This window comes from Centruroides sculpturatus, unplaced genomic scaffold (genome assembly GCF_000671375.1).
Source record: "Centruroides sculpturatus isolate CEXI.00-Female unplaced genomic scaffold, Cexi_2.0 scaffold796, whole genome shotgun sequence".
Lineage (NCBI taxonomy): Eukaryota > Metazoa > Arthropoda > Arachnida > Scorpiones > Buthidae > Centruroides > Centruroides sculpturatus.
The window spans coordinates 96,601-115,071 of NW_019385038.1; the positions used below are offsets into that span (position 1 = coordinate 96,601).

At 27.5% G+C, this 18,471-nt stretch overlaps 1 protein-coding gene across 1 annotated transcript in view; it reads left to right on the top strand.

Moving 5' to 3' along the window:
• Positions 1-18,471, top strand: part of LOC111633738 (rho guanine nucleotide exchange factor 11-like) — a 158,979-nt gene that overhangs the window by 56,353 nt on the left and 84,155 nt on the right. The window contains exons 10-15 of the mRNA XM_023378347.1: positions 5,861-5,989; positions 7,841-7,960; positions 11,050-11,163; positions 11,287-11,385; positions 12,579-12,624; positions 16,600-16,725. Of these exons, the coding sequence (XP_023234115.1) occupies positions 5,861-5,989; positions 7,841-7,960; positions 11,050-11,163; positions 11,287-11,385; positions 12,579-12,624; positions 16,600-16,725 (634 nt within the window). The remainder of the gene's footprint in view (positions 1-5,860; positions 5,990-7,840; positions 7,961-11,049; positions 11,164-11,286; positions 11,386-12,578; positions 12,625-16,599; positions 16,726-18,471) is intronic.

Consider the following 18,471-nt stretch of genomic DNA (forward strand, 5'->3'; position numbering starts at 1 on the left):
GGCAATAATTAGTTATGGAGGTTTCACTTTATTTTGGTAAAGTTAATAGGTATTTTGCAGATTTAGTAAACTTTTAATTCTGTGTAAAATATAAAAATTAGTTTTGTAAATTTTTTCGTCCAATGGAGATTATTATTATTAAAATTAAAGACAAAGTCTGCCCGAAATGTGTAGTATAGAACACAAGAAATAAATGGTGGTCTCTTTTGGGCAGACTTTGTCTTTAATTTTAATAAAAATTAGTATTCATGTTGTTTTATAATTTATTTTATTTAAATTTAATTTATATCTTGTTACTGTTTGTGGGAGACTGGTTCATATAAAACGATGTATCAGTTATTTTACTGAAGAAAATAAATAATAACTATTGTGTAATTAATTAATATTGTTAATTTAATTATTATAATATTCAAGATAATGTGTTTAATTTCCTTTTTTTTTTTTTTAAAGCATATATCTCCAGACATGCAATCAGGGAATAACACTCATGGATCAAGTGTACGTTGGAGTGGTCAGCAACCTTACATAATTGGCATGGAAGATGATGATTTCCCTTCTGATACTGAAATGGTAATTTTTATCTATTTACTGTATTATGAAAAGATTATTTTAAAAAAGTTTACTAATATAAATTAATTATTTATAACTGATACTTATTAAGAAGTCAGCAAAGTTTATATTCACTGAAATATTTTCAAGTTAGTTCATAACTGGTCTACATTTTACTGTGTATATGTTTATATAATTATTAAGGCAGCTATTGTAACAATTAAATATGGACTAATCACACATCACAAAGATCTTTATTAACTACGTGCATACTGAAAGGCTGAAATTCATACTGGATTTGAAGTAGTTATTAATAAAAATTTTTGTGATGTGTGATTAGTCCATATCTAATGGTTACAACAGCTTACTTAATAACCATTTTTCAGTTATTCTCTTTTAATTTGAACAATTTAATCTTCCTTAATTAAACATCATCATCTTGTTTTCAATACTGTAATTTTTTTTTATGTCTACACAGATTAATTGGTGTTGTGCTACTACATGATTACTTCGTATCACTTTTTTGAAATTCTTTCTTTTGTAAAGGATAGTCAAGATGTGATCAAGCGTGATTATTTTTGTGTATGAGGTGGTGTTTTCTTTTCTTTTTGAAGAAAGAATTTTCTATAGCCATGTCTGATGCTACTACAAAATCTATAATTTCTTCATGTTTTGGTGTTACCTGTTCAATTCAATATTTTTTATGGATCATTTCAAGATCTTTATTGAAACTTTTGTAATGTCTATTCAGTTCATCTTCTATCATTATTCTTTCTGCTTCTGCTACAGGAAATCCTTGTTAAATCTAACTTGGAGTTTGAAATCCCATTAGTTCATAATTGTACTTTTGTTCTGGCTGGAGAAATAGAGATTTACATGTTAAGGAATTCAGTTAGTTTGAAATATGGCTACTTCAAAATTCAAAGTGAACATTTTGTCTGAACTGTGATATAGGTACATTAACTTGTTGTTTAGATTGTGATGTCTCCATACTATAAAAGAACAATAGATCAAGATTAACTCATATTTGATCAACATGGCTCTGCTTTTACAGTAACACATTTTCGGATGTCACCTTACCCACTGTCTACCCTTTTTCTTCTTATCTTATAAAATACAGCTAGGTTTCTGGATTGCAAATTTGGACCCTTGAATTTCAAACTAACGAGGATTTCCTGTAATACTTGTATCTGGTTCTCCATCATATTCCAGAAATCACCTTTTTCATCATTTCTGCACTCAACTAAATGTGATTAGTGAATATGCTCACTAATCACATTTAGTTCTATTCCACAGTCTAGTTTAATTCTGATTAATCTATCTACTCTGAGACATACCTCTATTACACAGTTCTTTATTATTATTTTTAAATAGAATCAGTGTTTTCTTTTAATAAGATAACACCGATTCTGTTTCTTCTTTGCTTGTCAGCTTCACTGTAGCAATTTTATAACTATCTAGTTACTTTTCCTTCTAGTTTCTTGAGTATATTTTATGTCTAATATTTATTTTCTCGTGAGGTTTGCAATTTCTTCTCTTTCTTTAAGGTTACCTACAGGTTACCATACTTATCATTTTTCTTATGAGAGCTTGCTTCTTTAGCTGCACTTGCTCTTTATAATGTATTAGCCTGTGACCATTTCTCAGCCACCAGGTGATAAGTCTGCACATTGTTTGTAGGATATGACCTAACATTACCTTTTATACTTTGGATACTCATCATAAGAAGCTTCAGCATAACTTTTGCTGTTGGATTTTCTTTCTGATGCCAATTTTCCAGATTTAAAGCCAGAAATTTGGATTGTTGCTCAATTTGATTGGGTTTTTGTTATAGAATTCATAATAAGAAACAATTTATAGGAAAATATTATTTTACAGTAGAGCATCGATTATCCAACTCAATTGGGGACTCAGGTTGGTCGGATAACTGAAAAATTGGATAACCGAAAAAAATGAAAAAAATACATTATTAGTATAGTATATTAGTATATCCCATGTAATTAGTATATTAGTTTATAGCTATTAACCAACTTCGTGTTGAATTTTCATTGATGTTAAGCCTAACAAATTTTTTTTTTTTAATAATTGTCACTATTGTATCATTAAAAATTATTTTTAAATTATTTTATTGCTCACAAAACAAACAACCACTCATAATTAGAAAATTAAGTCTAGTTTAAATACTGGCCTCCCTTCAATGGTCGAGCCAGAGTTGCCAGCTAAAACACGCAAAAATTTAACAAAAATAATATTAAAGTAGCCAAGACATAGCCAAATATTGTAGTTCCACATCACTAGCGGACATTTTAAATTTGCCCACTAGAACGGTCAGTTAACCGATGTGACGGTTAATCGGGGGTCGAATAATTGATGCTCTACTGTACTTCTGAAATTACTGTGAAATTGACTTTTAACTGAAGTTTTGATATCTAACAAAAATTATGAAAAATATTAAGTATTTTTTTATTTCAATATTTATTTATATTTTTAAATTCATATTACTGTATATCTACACAGATAAGATGGTAGTTGAATCATAAAAAAGGTCTCCAAAGTCCAGGGTCGTCTTTTAGGACAGATACAAAAAAAAAAATTAGATGAAATTTATATAAATTAAAACCATTATAAAAAGCAGACAAACTGTAATTATTTACTAGTAGAGAGTAGGGTATGTCCACAAAATAGAATAGCCCATACAATGTTTTTTGTGAACAGTCAAGATCACCCGAATGCCAGAATCAGTGCAAATGTTTGCAATGATAGCAAGGTAGTGCTTCCAGATGCAAGAAAATAAAATTTGTTCATTCGAAAAATTATGAATTGGACATAATTCTGTATATGCTAAACAGTGTTATTATCCAGATGATGATAGATAAACTAAATTCATACATTGCTGATAGTTTGGGAGTCGTCTTATAAGACAGATATATGCTAAAACTATAAAACTTCAATAAAAATTTATGTTTTTGATAATCTGAAAATTTATATCTCGTCTTATTATCTGAACGTCGTCTTATCTGGCAGATATACAGTATTTAGCAGCATTTTTTTAGCTTTTAACTAGTAAAATTTAGTAATTGTATATGATAATATTTGTTTAGGGACAGGTTGAAGATCATGGTCCTTTTAAAAGCATGTGGAGTTTGATGCAAAATCCAGCTCATTTGGCAGTTTTTATTCATTATTTAATGTCAAATAATGATCCTTCTGGTTTGGTAAGTATTATAAGTAATGTAATAATTTATAATTAAAAACTAAATTGTTAATTATAAAATTATGTTTTTAATTTTACATTAAATAAAAATAGAAACTTTTAATCTGATAAAATTCTTTTGCAGTTTTTCTATGTAATATCAGATATATATGAACAAGGAACATTAAAAGAAATGAAAAAATGGGCTTATGAAATTCATTCAAGTTTTTTGTTACCAGGAGCAGTAAGTCTTTTAATATTGATAGTACATACTATTAAATTAAATTTTAAAAATATTTAAAATGATTTTTTAAATATAATTTATGATATAAGCTAAGAAGAAGAAAATAGCAGAATTCTAATAAAAAATATATCTTATTCTAGTTCAAAGAAAAAATAAATTTAAAACTTAACATTATTTTAAACACACGTAATTGAATGAAAGAGAACAGTTAAATTAAAAACATTTGGTCAAATTTTAGATACGTATACTGTCATGGCGACACTTCATACTATTGATAGTTATTGATACATGTGTTCAAGAACAACCATAAATCAATAACTATCGTAAATCAATAACGTTTGGCACAAGGTGGCCTGCCGGCAGCTCCCCTCTGGGATGAGTCAGTCTTATCTAGTTACTTTTCCTTCTAGTTTCTTGAGTATATTTTATGTCTAATATTTATTTTCTCGTGAGGTTTGCAATTTCTTCTCTTTCTTTAAGGTTACCTACAGGTTACCATACTTATCATTTTTCTTATGAGAGCTTGCTTCTTTAGCTGCACTTGCTCTTTATAATGTATTAGCCTGTGACCATTTCTCAGCCACCAGGTGATAAGTCTGCACATTGTTTGTAGGATATGACCTAACATTACCTTTTATACTTTGGATACTCATCATAAGAAGCTTCAGCATAACTTTTGCTGTTGGATTTTCTTTCTGATGCCAATTTTCCAGATTTAAAGCCAGAAATTTGGATTGTTGCTCAATTTGATTGGGTTTTTGTTATAGAATTCATAATAAGAAACAATTTATAGGAAAATATTATTTTACAGTAGAGCATCGATTATCCAACTCAATTGGGGACTCAGGTTGGTCGGATAACTGAAAAATTGGATAACCAAAAAAAATGAAAAAAATACATTATTAGTATAGTATATTAGTATATCCCATGTAATTAGTATATTAGTTTATAGCTATTAACCTACTTCGCGNTCATGAAACTAACAAAGCTGTGATAAATTTGGACTACAATTCTATTAAAGGTGGTGTAGACACTGTAGATCAGATGTGTTCATCCTTCATCACATCCCGAATTAAAGAGATGGCCACTAGCTCTCTTTTATCGTCATCTCGACATTGCTGGAATAAATTCTAATATTATATTTAAATTTAATTTATATCTTGTTACTGTTTGTGGGAGACTGGTTCATATAAAACGATGTATCAGTTATTTTACTGAAGAAAATAAATAATAACTATTGTGTAATTAATTAATATTGATTTCATTGATTTTTTAATATTAGTAACCCTTTCTTGTTTACCTTTACCAATAATGTTCTGTTTAACATCACATTTAATAGTTCTAACACAACAGTATAACATTGAATTTTGATTCAGGAAATGTGTAACAAACCTTTGCTTTTTACATAAAACATATTCTCAATTAAGGATTAAAATTGTGTTATTCAGAAACAGCATTTAGTTAATAGAAATAATTAAGTTTTTGATATTTAAATCAAAGTTAACAAAATCTTTATTTTTAAAAAAAGAAATTATATGTATGTAATTTCTTTATATATTTATTACTAGAATTCTAGAGTTTTTAAAGTTTAAAAGTGAAAATTTGAAGAAAAATTTTTGCCTAAATAGAAAATTTATTTTTTATTGACATAATTAGTATATTTTTACACATCATGCACACTTCTTTTTGTTTATTTTTTCATTGAACTTTATAAATTGAATATCTATTTGAGTTAAAAATGTTTTTAAAATCTAAAAGATTTATATAGGGTCTTATTGTAATGAATTAAAACATTTATAAGTTTTTATTTAAATATTTTTCATATATAAATCAACAGTGTCATTTTATTTATTGAGTTAAATTAATTTTTGCAGGAAAATTTTATTGAATCATCTATTGGTTCAGAAGAAATGGCTGAAGGATCAGAATTTAATGTTTCCGATAATAAACCACTTCTTCCAGATCAGAAGTTGTCAACACCATTATCATCTCCTAGTCAAGCAGTAAGAATACCCATTAAAATGAAAAATATGCTTACATTTGTTTTAAATATATTAAATTAATCTTAACATTAATCATATTTTTATATGAAAGATGTAGATGTAGAATGTGATAATGTAAACAAATTACAGTAGAGCGTTGATTATCTGAAAGTCAATCATCTGAAAGAATTCCAGTCGGCAAATTTAAATTTTCGCCAGTGCTGTGGCGCTGCAATCTTTGGCTATGTCTTGGGCTACTCAAATATTTTACGTTTTTGATACTAAATTAACTTCTGAAGTATAATTTTTTATTGTTTTTATATTTTTCAATATATTTTGTTCGTATAAAATAAAAAAATAATTTTTAACGATACAATAGTCTTCGTTAGGCTTAACATCAATGAAAATTCAACACAAAGCAACACGCAACAGAGAAAAATGTCAAGATGGGATAAATTAATATATTTTTTCGTACATAATCGGTTATCTGAAACATCGATCTTCCGAACCCCAGTCCGAAATTGATTCGGATAATCTACGCTCTACTGTATTGAAAATTTTACTAATTATTTCTTTAAATGGCAATTTTTGGTAAGAGTGTGTTATTGGCCCATCATCTGTTTAATTGAATGTATTATCATTGTCTAAGCATTAATTAATATAAGTTATCTTATGGTCAAAATTATTAACAGATAGCACTTCAGACAGATATATAATGTTAGGTTCTTCTATCAGTAAGAAAAGCTAAATAATAATTTGTTAAGGTTTAGTAATTACTAAATACTCGTATTTAGTATTTTAATAACTGAATTAGTAGTGGTTTTTCTGTATCTGTGTTTTATTGATAAGATAATAAATGCATATAAAAATAATAAAAAACTTATTTTAAAATATTGAAGACTTATTTAAAATTTTTTCTTTCTTTATTTTGTTATTTTAACTCAATGAAGAGCAATCTGTGGCTACTGGGTTGTATGTGACATGTGAGATTATAATATCCAGCCCCAAGTTTTGGCAATGTTATTTTATTTTCCTGTTTTCTGCTTCATGCCATTATGCAATTCTAATCGAGTTGATATTCATAACAGAGAACATTTAAACTAAACTTGACCATTAAAAAGATGAGAATAAATTAATACATTACTAGTTTGCATATCATTAGCATATATTATTTTAGTATCTTCTGTACTGGCGGTTTGGAGTATGTTGGTAGTCAGCATGCTCAATGAAAAAATAACTCTGTAAGGAAAAAAAGTTTACATGTGGCCTACATCTAGAAAAGGTTGCTCATCCTCATTAATATTTTAATTTTTTTTACATTTATGAGCAGTAATGTATCTATGAAATGATCATTTAAATAATAATAATAATTCTATAAAAGCTTGTTACCAATTGAAAGTATTTTCATTAATCTGGAGGCAATAATTAGTTATGGAGGTTTCACTTTATTTTGGTAAAGTTAATAGGTATTTTGCAGATTTAGTAAACTTTTAATTCTGTGTAAAATATAAAAATTAGTTTTGTAAATTTTTTCGTCCAATGGAGATTATTATTATTAAAATTAAAGACAAAGTCTGCCCGAAATGTGTAGTATAGAACACAAGAAATAAATGGTGGTCTCTTTTGGGCAGACTTTGTCTTTAATTTTAATAAAAATTAGTATTCATGTTGTTTTATAATTTATTTTATTTAAATTTAATTTATATCTTGTTACTGTTTGTGGGAGACTGGTTCATATAAAACGATGTATCAGTTATTTTACTGAAGAAAATAAATAATAACTATTGTGTAATTAATTAATATTGTTAATTTAATTATTATAATATTCAAGATAATGTGTTTAATTTCCTTTTTTTTTTTTTTTTTTTAAAGCATATATCTCCAGACATGCAATCAGGGAATAACACTCATGGATCAAGTGTACGTTGGAGTGGTCAGCAACCTTACATAATTGGCATGGAAGATGATGATTTCCCTTCTGATACTGAAATGGTAATTTTTATCTATTTACTGTATTATGAAAAGATTATTTTAAAAAAGTTTACTAATATAAATTAATTATTTATAACTGATACTTATTAAGAAGTCAGCAAAGTTTATATTCACTGAAATATTTTCAAGTTAGTTCATAACTGGTCTACATTTTACTGTGTATATGTTTATATAATTATTAAGGCAGCTATTGTAACAATTAAATATGGACTAATCACACATCACAAAGATCTTTATTAACTACGTGCATACTGAAAGGCTGAAATTCATACTGGATTTGAAGTAGTTATTAATAAAAATTTTTGTGATGTGTGATTAGTCCATATCTAATGGTTACAACAGCTTACTTAATAACCATTTTTCAGTTATTCTCTTTTAATTTAAACAATTTAATCTTCCTTAATTAAACATCATCATCTTGTTTTCAATACTGTAATTTTTTTTTATGTCTATACAGATTAATTGGTGTTGTGCTACTACATGATTACTTGGTATCACTTTTTTGAAATTCTTTCTTTTGTAAAGGATAGTCAAGATGTGATCAAGCATGATTATTTTTGTGTATGAGGTGGTGTTTTCTTTTCTTTTTGAAGAAAGAATTTTCTATAGCCATGTCTGATGCTACTACAAAATCTATAATTTCTTCATGTTTTGGTGTTACCTGTTCAATTCAATATTTTTCATGGATCATTTCAAGATCTTTATTGAAACTTCCGTAATGTCTATTCAGTTCATCTTCTATCATTATTCTTTCTGCTTCTGCTACAGGAAATCCTTGTTAAATCTAACTTGGAGTTTGAAATCCCATTAGTTCATAATTGTACTTTTGTTCTGGCTGGAGAAATAGAGATTTACATGTTAAGGAATTCAGTTAGTTTGAAATATGGCTACTTCAAAATTCAAAGTGAACATTTTGTCTGAACTGTGATATAGGTACATTAACTTGTTGTTTAGATTGTGATGTCTCCATACTATAAAAGAACAATAGATCAAGATTAACTCATATTTGATCAACATGGCTCTGCTTTTACAGTAACACATTTTCGGATGTCACCTTACCCACTGTCTACCCTTTTTCTTCTTATCTTATAAAATACAGCTAGGTTTCTGGATTGCAAATTTGGACCCTTGAATTTCAAACTAACGAGGATTTCCTGTAATACTTGTATCTGGTTCTCCATCATATTCCAGAAATCACCTTTTTCATCATTTCTGCACTCAACTAAATGTGATTAGTGAATATGCTCACTAATCACATTTAGTTCTATTCCACAGTCTAGTTTAATTCTGATTAATCTATCTACTCTGAGACATACCTCTATTACACAGTTCTTTATTATTATTATTATTATTTTTAAATAGAATCAGTGTTTTCTTTTAATAAGATAACACCGATTCTGTTTCTTCTTTGCTTGTCAGCTTCACTGTAGCAATTTTATAACTATCTAGTTACTTTTCCTTCTAGTTTCTTGAGTATATTTTATGTCTAATATTTATTTTCTCGTGAGGTTTGCAATTTCTTCTCTTTCTTTAAGGTTACCTACAGGTTACCATACTTATCATTTTTCTTATGAGAGCTTGCTTCTTTAGCTGCACTTGCTCTTTATAATGTATTAGCCTGTGACCATTTCTCAGCCACCAGGTGATAAGTCTGCACATTGTTTGTAGGATATGACCTAACATTACCTTTTATACTTTGGATACTCATCATAAGAAGCTTCAGCATAACTTTTGCTGTTGGATTTTCTTTCTGATGCCAATTTTCCAGATTTAAAGCCAGAAATTTGGATTGTTGCTCAATTTGATTGGGTTTTTGTTATAGAATTCATAATAAGAAACAATTTATAGGAAAATATTATTTTACAGTAGAGCATCGATTATCCAACTCAATTGGGGACTCAGGTTGGTCGGATAACTGAAAAATTGGATAACCGAAAAAAATGAAAAAAATACATTATTAGTATAGTATATTAGTATATCCCATGTAATTAGTATATTAGTTTATAGCTATTAACCAACTTCGTGTTGAATTTTCATTGATGTTAAGCCTAACAAATTTTTTTTTTTTAATAATTGTCACTATTGTATCATTAAAAATTATTTTTAAATTATTTTATTGCTCACAAAACAAACAACCACTCATAATTAGAAAATTAAGTCTAGTTTAAATACTGGCCTCCCTTCAATGGTCGAGCCAGAGTTGCCAGCTAAAACACGCAAAAATTTAACAAAAATAATATTAAAGTAGCCAAGACATAGCCAAATATTGTAGTTCCACATCACTAGCGGACATTTTAAATTTGCCCACTAGAACGGTCAGTTAACCGATGTGACGGTTAATCGGGGGTCGAATAATTGATGCTCTACTGTACTTCTGAAATTACTGTGAAATTGACTTTTAACTGAAGTTTTGATATCTAACAAAAATTATGAAAAATATTAAGTATTTTTTTATTTCAATATTTATTTATATTTTTAAATTCATATTACTGTATATCTACACAGATAAGATGGTAGTTGAATCATAAAAAAGGTCTCCAAAGTCCAGGGTCGTCTTTTAGGACAGATACAAAAAAAAAAATTAGATGAAATTTATATAAATTAAAACCATTATAAAAAGCAGACAAACTGTAATTATTTACTAGTAGAGAGTAGGGTATGTCCACAAAATAGAATAGCCCATACAATGTTTTTTGTGAACAGTCAAGATCACCCGAATGCCAGAATCAGTGCAAATGTTTGCAATGATAGCAAGGTAGTGCTTCCAGATGCAAGAAAATAAAATTTGTTTATTCGAAAAATTATGAATTGGACATAATTCTGTATATGCTAAACAGTGTTATTATCCAGATGATGATAGATAAACTAAATTCATACATTGCTGATAGTTTGGGAGTCGTCTTATAAGACAGATATATGCTAAAACTATAAAACTTCAATAAAAATTTATGTTTTTGATAATCTGAAAATTTATATCTCGTCTTATTATCTGAACGTCGTCTTATCTGGCAGATATACAGTATTTAGCAGCATTTTTTAAGCTTTTAACTAGTAAAATTTAGTAATTGTATATGATAATATTTGTTTAGGGACAGGTTGAAGATCATGGTCCTTTTAAAAGCATGTGGAGTTTGATGCAAAATCCAGCTCATTTGGCAGTTTTTATTCATTATTTAATGTCAAATAATGATCCTTCTGGTTTGGTAAGTATTATAAGTAATGTAATAATTTATAATTAAAAACTAAATTGTTAATTATAAAATTATGTTTTTAATTTTACATTAAATAAAAATAGAAACTTTTAATCTGATAAAATTCTTTTGCAGTTTTTCTATGTAATATCAGATATATATGAACAAGGAACATTAAAAGAAATGAAAAAATGGGCTTATGAAATTCATTCAAGTTTTTTGTTACCAGGAGCAGTAAGTCTTTTAATATTGATAGTACATACTATTAAATTAAATTTTAAAAATATTTAAAATGATTTTTTAAATATAATTTATGATATAAGCTAAGAAGAAGAAAATAGCAGAATTCTAATAAAAAATATATCTTATTCTAGTTCAAAGAAAAAATAAATTTAAAACTTAACATTATTTTAAACACACGTAATTGAATGAAAGAGAACAGTTAAATTAAAAAACATTTGGTCAAATTTTAGATACGTATACTGTCATGGCGACACTTCATACTATTGATAGTTATTGATACATGTGTTCAAGAACAACCATAAATCAATAACTATCGTAAATCAATAACTACCATGAATCAATAACTAGTAACGTTTGGCACAAGGTGGCCTGCCGGCAGCTCCCCTCTGGGAGGAGTCAGTCTTATGTATGAACAGTCTGGATGGTGCCATGACAGTATATGTATCTAAAATCTAACCAAACATTTAAAATTGAAATATTTTAAAATTATAAAAAACTTACAGCTTTTGAAATGAGAATATTAATTGTTTTGAAAATGATAAAACTAAAAAAAATATTCATAAATTATAGCCTCTTTTTTTTGTTTTAATTAAAAACACAAACTAAACTTTTTGAAATTAAAAAGCATATATTGTATAATATGTTATTTCGGGTACTAAAAAATTATGAAATTATTCAAAGTTTGTATTGATTTTATTGTTGAAATTATAAACATGTTTATTAATTATTTAAGAATTTAATATAGTTTTTACTACTAATAAAAAACTATTTTTTTATTAGTACACAGGAATTTATTTCTAGAAACATTACTTAGATTTAGATATTAAATTATAAAAGCAGATTTATACTGGGATTATTTTTATTTTTTCTTTGAAATGGATTTTCTGTAATATAGGACTTTATGCATTACCGATATATAAAGTAAAAACATAAAATCATATAAAAACTGTCAGAAAAATTTAGAGACATTTTTTAATACATTTGCAGTTTTATCATGAAAATATTAGAATTTTAGGTTATTATACATCAGAGTTTAGATTATAATTTTATTTACTGAATGATTTTTTTGTTAAAAATAATAATAATAATTGATTTATAATTAAGTAATAGAAAATCATATAATTTTACTTGAACACCATGATACATTTTATTATTAAAAATAAATTAAATTTTAATTTTTATAGCCTTTGAGAATAAAAAATATAGACGAAGCTATATTAAATGAGATAGGTGAGTATGTTATTATTTTGAAATTGAACTTAATTTAATATTTGTTTTTATAGAAATATGATATTTTTAATTATTTTCCTATAAAAGTTTATTATTTGAAATTAAATTTAAATTTATTATAGTTATTATTTAGTATATTTATTTATCTTTGCATTGCTGTGCTTTATCCTATTCTATAGTTTGTTTTCAAATAACTTTATTCTTGTTGTTATGATGGTAAGAATTTTTGTGCATGTAAAAAATTATAGCAGTTTATGCTTGCTTGTGAATTATTATTATTATTATTATTGCTAACTTTTTACAGTTTAAGTTTGTTCAAAGATGAAAGGAAAATATTATTTCTGTTTTTCTATAAAAACTGAATTACATTATAAATATATGTATAGATCTATAACTTGGGTGTTTTAATTTTTTAGATGATTTTTCTAATGACTTAGTCCCTGGCAGTTTTTAGGAGTTTTGTGGTCATAATAGCTAAAGTCATGACCACAGTTCCTTTGAAGACACATAACTCCTGAAAACTGTCAGGGACCAAGCCACTAGAAAAATCATCTAACAATCAAAAACAAGTTTGGTGCATTTTACTTTATGTACATCATATTGATGTTCTTTGAGCTGTGAGAAGATTTTGTGATGTGAAACCAATATATTTGTTAACACAGTTTTTCAGACTTAGGGTGAAGGATATTTCATAAATACCAGGGGCTGTACAAGGATTGACAGGTCTTTATCATTATGCAGTACACTATAAACAGTGCTTTTGCATTTATGTAGTAATTGCCTATTCCCCAATCTTATGGAAAGTGTTATCCAGCAATCTGTTGTTGTATCTCACTGCTGCAGCTGTGAGGGTCTTTCCTTCTTGAGGTGTATGCATTAATTAAAATATTGTTGATGTGTTGGTTGAATCCATGCACTGCTATGCTTTTGATCTCTTCAGGGCTTCTCTTTATGTTGGTGCAGAGCTCTTGTAATGATGACTCTGAAAGCTACCATTTTGTACCAGGATGGATTGTTCAAGCAGCTGGGGATATATAGAAGATGAAGTATTGGTTTTACATATACACTTGTGTGTCCTTTACCATTTTTAAACTTGATGTCTAGGTCTAGGAAGTATGCCCTGGTGTCACTGAATTGGTCCAGTGCTGTTTTTAATCTGTAATGATTATTGTTGATTATATTGACAAACTTCTTATGTCTGGTTTTGCACATAATTAGTATGTCATATGTAACATTTACAGTGTAGTATATAGTATATTACTCTGTATTTTGGAGATGAGACTTCTTCAAATCCCTGAGTATGAACTCACATAATAGGCATGCCATGGGACTCCCTATTGAGACACCTCTGTTTTCAACATACACTTTTACATATACAGTAGAACGTCGTTTATCTGAATCAATTGGAGACTGGGGTTGTTCAGAAAATCGATATTTCGGATAACTGATTATGTATGAAAAAATATATTAACCTATCCTATGTTGAAATTTTTCTCCATTGCGTGTTGCTTTGTGTTGAATTTTCGTCAATGTTAAGTCTAACAAAGACTACTGTATCATTAAAAAATTATTTTTTTTTATTTTGTACAAACAAAATAAATATATTGAAAAATATAAAAACAATAAAAAATTATACTTCAGAAGTTAATTTAGTATCAAAAACGTAAAATATTTGAGTAGCCCAAGACATAGCCAAAGATTGCAGCACCACAGCACTGGTGAAAATTTAAATTTGCCGACTGGAATTCTTTCAGATAATTGACGTTTTGGATAATTGACTTTCAGATAAATGACGCTCTACTGTATCACTCTAACCTTATAAAGCTTTGCAAATATTTTTTAACATATTACAAATGTTTTTGGCCCACCCTAGGACCTTCTTCAGGTGGAGCTCTATTAGAGAAAACCTTTTCTGGTGCAATTCCATTCTATTCCATTTCCAATGTGTTCTAATTTCCTTTCAAATTTTCCTTTTAAATTTTGAATTCTTAACGATGTGTGCCTGTGTTGGCTGCTATAACTCCAGGTCATATGTAGCCTGCCACACCCTTGAGAGTTGTTTTTCACCTTTAAAATTGATTGAAAGGTTTTGGAATTCCACTTAAAAATTTCTAATGCCTCCAAATTCCTAAGTTGGTGTATATGATGAGTTTGCCAGATTATGGTTGCTTGCTTTAATTCGGGTGTAATGCTGTTTTCACTGGCATATATAGCTAAGACAGTAATGTTTTTCTTCTTTTCAATATTGGTTTTATGCTCACAGAGGTGTTGTTTGAGAGATCTTCATGTAGATCTGATGTATACAAGATCTCTATTGAATCTTTCTCATTCCTTAGCATGCTGAATACATCCGGCTTACATCTGTAGGATATTATTGAATTATTATACATCCCAGTCTCTCAATATAGGGACTGCATATGGTGCTCATATGTTATAGTAATACGATAGGGAGACACATCCCACTGCAGACTATTTTCTAGAGCCCTACTTGATTGATCCCCAAGTAGGTTTTTTTGCTTGTCTGCCATTTTATATACCAACCTTTGTTATAGCCATGGTTTTCAGCAATATCCACTATTTTTTTTATTTCTCTCCACTTGTCTTCCATATAAGGTTAGTGTGATATATATTTGTCAACGCTTTATTTATGAGATGGATTTTATACACTTTTACTTCAAATTTAAAGAAAGACACAATAATTCTGTTATCTCGATCAAGATTTGGTGGTTTGCTCTCACCACCAGGGTTTGCAACCCTGCTATGATTGCTTACATCTGAAAAATAAACAGTTGGCTTGATGCTGCAATTTTAATTATAGAAAAATTATGAATTTAACAAATTAAGTTTGTATATTTAAGTCATTTTACAATAAAATTGTTAAAGGGTCATACATGTTTCATAATTTGCCTAAGAAGTCAACCCTTTCAAAATTTATTCAGATAGTACATTGGAATAAATTTTTTAGTGATGATTCAGATTGCTATGCGTATGTTCAATTTTTAAAAAATATATAAATAAAAATCTGTCTTTGTTTTAATTAGTTATTCAAATCTAAAACTTAAGAAAGAATATAGATTCATTTCTGCAACCATTTCATTCATGCAAACATTTATTTCTGAAAATAAATTTTGTTTGATAAAACATTATATTATTTTTATATTTCTTTAATGATTTCATAAAATTTAAATATATTTTGTTTTTTTGAAATGTTGATTTGAATATATTTTTATTATAATTTCAAATAATTGTGTATTAATGTAACTAAAATGCTTTCTAATGTCTAGTAGTGTGATAGCTACTGATGATAGTTTAATGTATTTTATAATTAGATATCTAAAAAGTTCTATAAATTGAATGGGAATTTTCATGTGCACTACTACTATGTTTTATGTAATAATTTCATTTTAAATTATTTTATGTAATTTTGTTTTATTTATCTGTAAATTTAAATAAACTTGATAGTATAAGTGGTGTACAGTACATTACACCACACAAATTATAAAATAACATCAAAATGATAAAACAGTTGTTATTAAAAAGTTCTGTTCTTCTCTGTTGGATTCTGTCTTGAAGAAGGTTAGATTCACTTAATCGCTAGTACTAGAGTTGTAGTAATAATTTCATTTTAAATTATTTTATGTAATTTTGTTTTATTTATCTGTAAATTTAAATAAACTTGATAGTATAAGTGGTGTACAGTACATTACACCACACAAATTATAAAATAACATCAAAATGATAAAACAGTTGTTATTAAAAAGTTCTGTTCTTCTCTGTTGGATTCTGTCTTGAAGAAGGTTAGATTCACTTAATCGCTAGTACTAGAGTTGTAGTTAAAGTTATTTTGTGTTTGGAAATGTTCTAATAACACCTCTCTTATTATTATGACATTATTTTTAGTGTAGTTAAACTTCAGTAACTTATTGATACTAGAATGTGAAATAAATTTTTTTCATTACTTACGTAATTTTACAGATGATGTTTTGCAACATCAACTAGAGAAAGAAGAAGTGATTCGTGCAGTTTTTAGAAAAGCCAGAACAAATGCAAAGAAAGAACTTAAAGATCTTTTGGCTGATTTCAGAAACAAACGAGCACTTGGTATTATAATGTTTCATTAATTCCATTATTTGTGAATAATATAATATATTTATGTTTAATAATTATAAAGAATTTTTTATTAATGTCATATCACTATTACATTAGTGAATTATAATTCACTTTTATAATATTGATATAACATTAATTTGAATTGTTGATGAAATTATATCTTATTATTTATTTGTTTGTTATCAACAGATGATTATGTACTAGTAGACACTCTGGATAGTGTAAATTCAAAACTCATTAAATAATGAAAGCAGTATAATCCTAATTCTGATATTTTCAATATAATTATTAACGTTTAATAATAATCTTAATTGCAATCAGTTTCAAAGATGTATTTATTCTTGATTGCAGTTTCTCATGTAATATAATAAAATTTTACTGTCATAATATTCAATTAATAAAAAAATTTATATGGTTACTTGTGACTATTAATTACAATAGAGATAAGTGCATTAATTAGAGATAAGTGCTCTTGTACTCATTGCAAATGTTGCTGATCTTCCTGATTTCTTGTTTTTGGTATACCAATGATTTGTTCTCTCCAAAATTCATAAATTAGGGACACCGTGAATAATTTGCTTAAAGCATGTTATGCTTTAAACATTTTTTTTATGCTGTAAAAACATCTATATATATAAATGAGGATGTTTGTTTTTGCTATACACTCCTAGATCATATGACTATTTCAATTGCTATGAAACTCAGAAGTTACGTTTAAATACTTCTTAGGTAATGTTGTTCATTCCACCCCAAAATATCTATTAGATTTTTGCAAGTTTAATTAATTTCTGTCTACATCTGATTTGTTGATTTACACATAGTGCCATTTATTGGCAAAAAATTTAACAAAATAGTAAACTAAATATAATTTTTATAAAAAATGATATAATTTTAAATATGTATATTATATTCACTTAATTGATATAGTGTGAAATAGATGCACTATATTATTACTCTGACAGGTAGCATAAAGCACTTGGCTGCATAGAATGGAGTGTTACCTTGTGAAAAGTCACCCCTATATATCATACTTTTCCTATTAACAATAGAGTCACGTCAGTCATCTATCTGACTTATTTCAGGGGAAAATTTTGAATTGAAGTAATATGACTTCTGTTCCAAACCGGAAGTTCATATATACAGTAGTTAATCAGGGTCTCCTGCCTCTAAGCTTTCCACATCTGGTCTTGACTTTCATTTAATTTTTTTCTCAAGATTAAGGTAGGACAGGCAGACATACACACAGGATGACAGTTGGAATTTATAGGTCTACAATTTCTTTAAATTGCAGCCCAAAAGTTTTTCTATAAATGCAATATTTAGTAGAACATACTTTTCATGTAGTTTATACAATCTGTTGCCAAAATTTAAGCACTTTATTATCACATAGAAGGAATTATTCTAGCATTTTTTACAAGCCTTTTTTATTTAAACAAGTTTTATTTGAAGTTTTTCGGACGGTAAGGTTAGCAACATTATCACATTAGATCATGACAACCTATCCAACATGGATCACTTTTCAAATACAACAGGTGATCAGTTAACAAACATAATCCGTTCAAAGACAATGTTCACTACCTGAATTGGTCATTAACTGATTAACGATTTACCATAGATTTTATGGGAATTTTATTAATTCATTCTGGAGTCCCCAAAAAATAAATAAAAAATTATATAATTTCTTGCTATGTTTATTTATATGTAATAACAAACTATAAGCAATCTCTTCATTTTTAT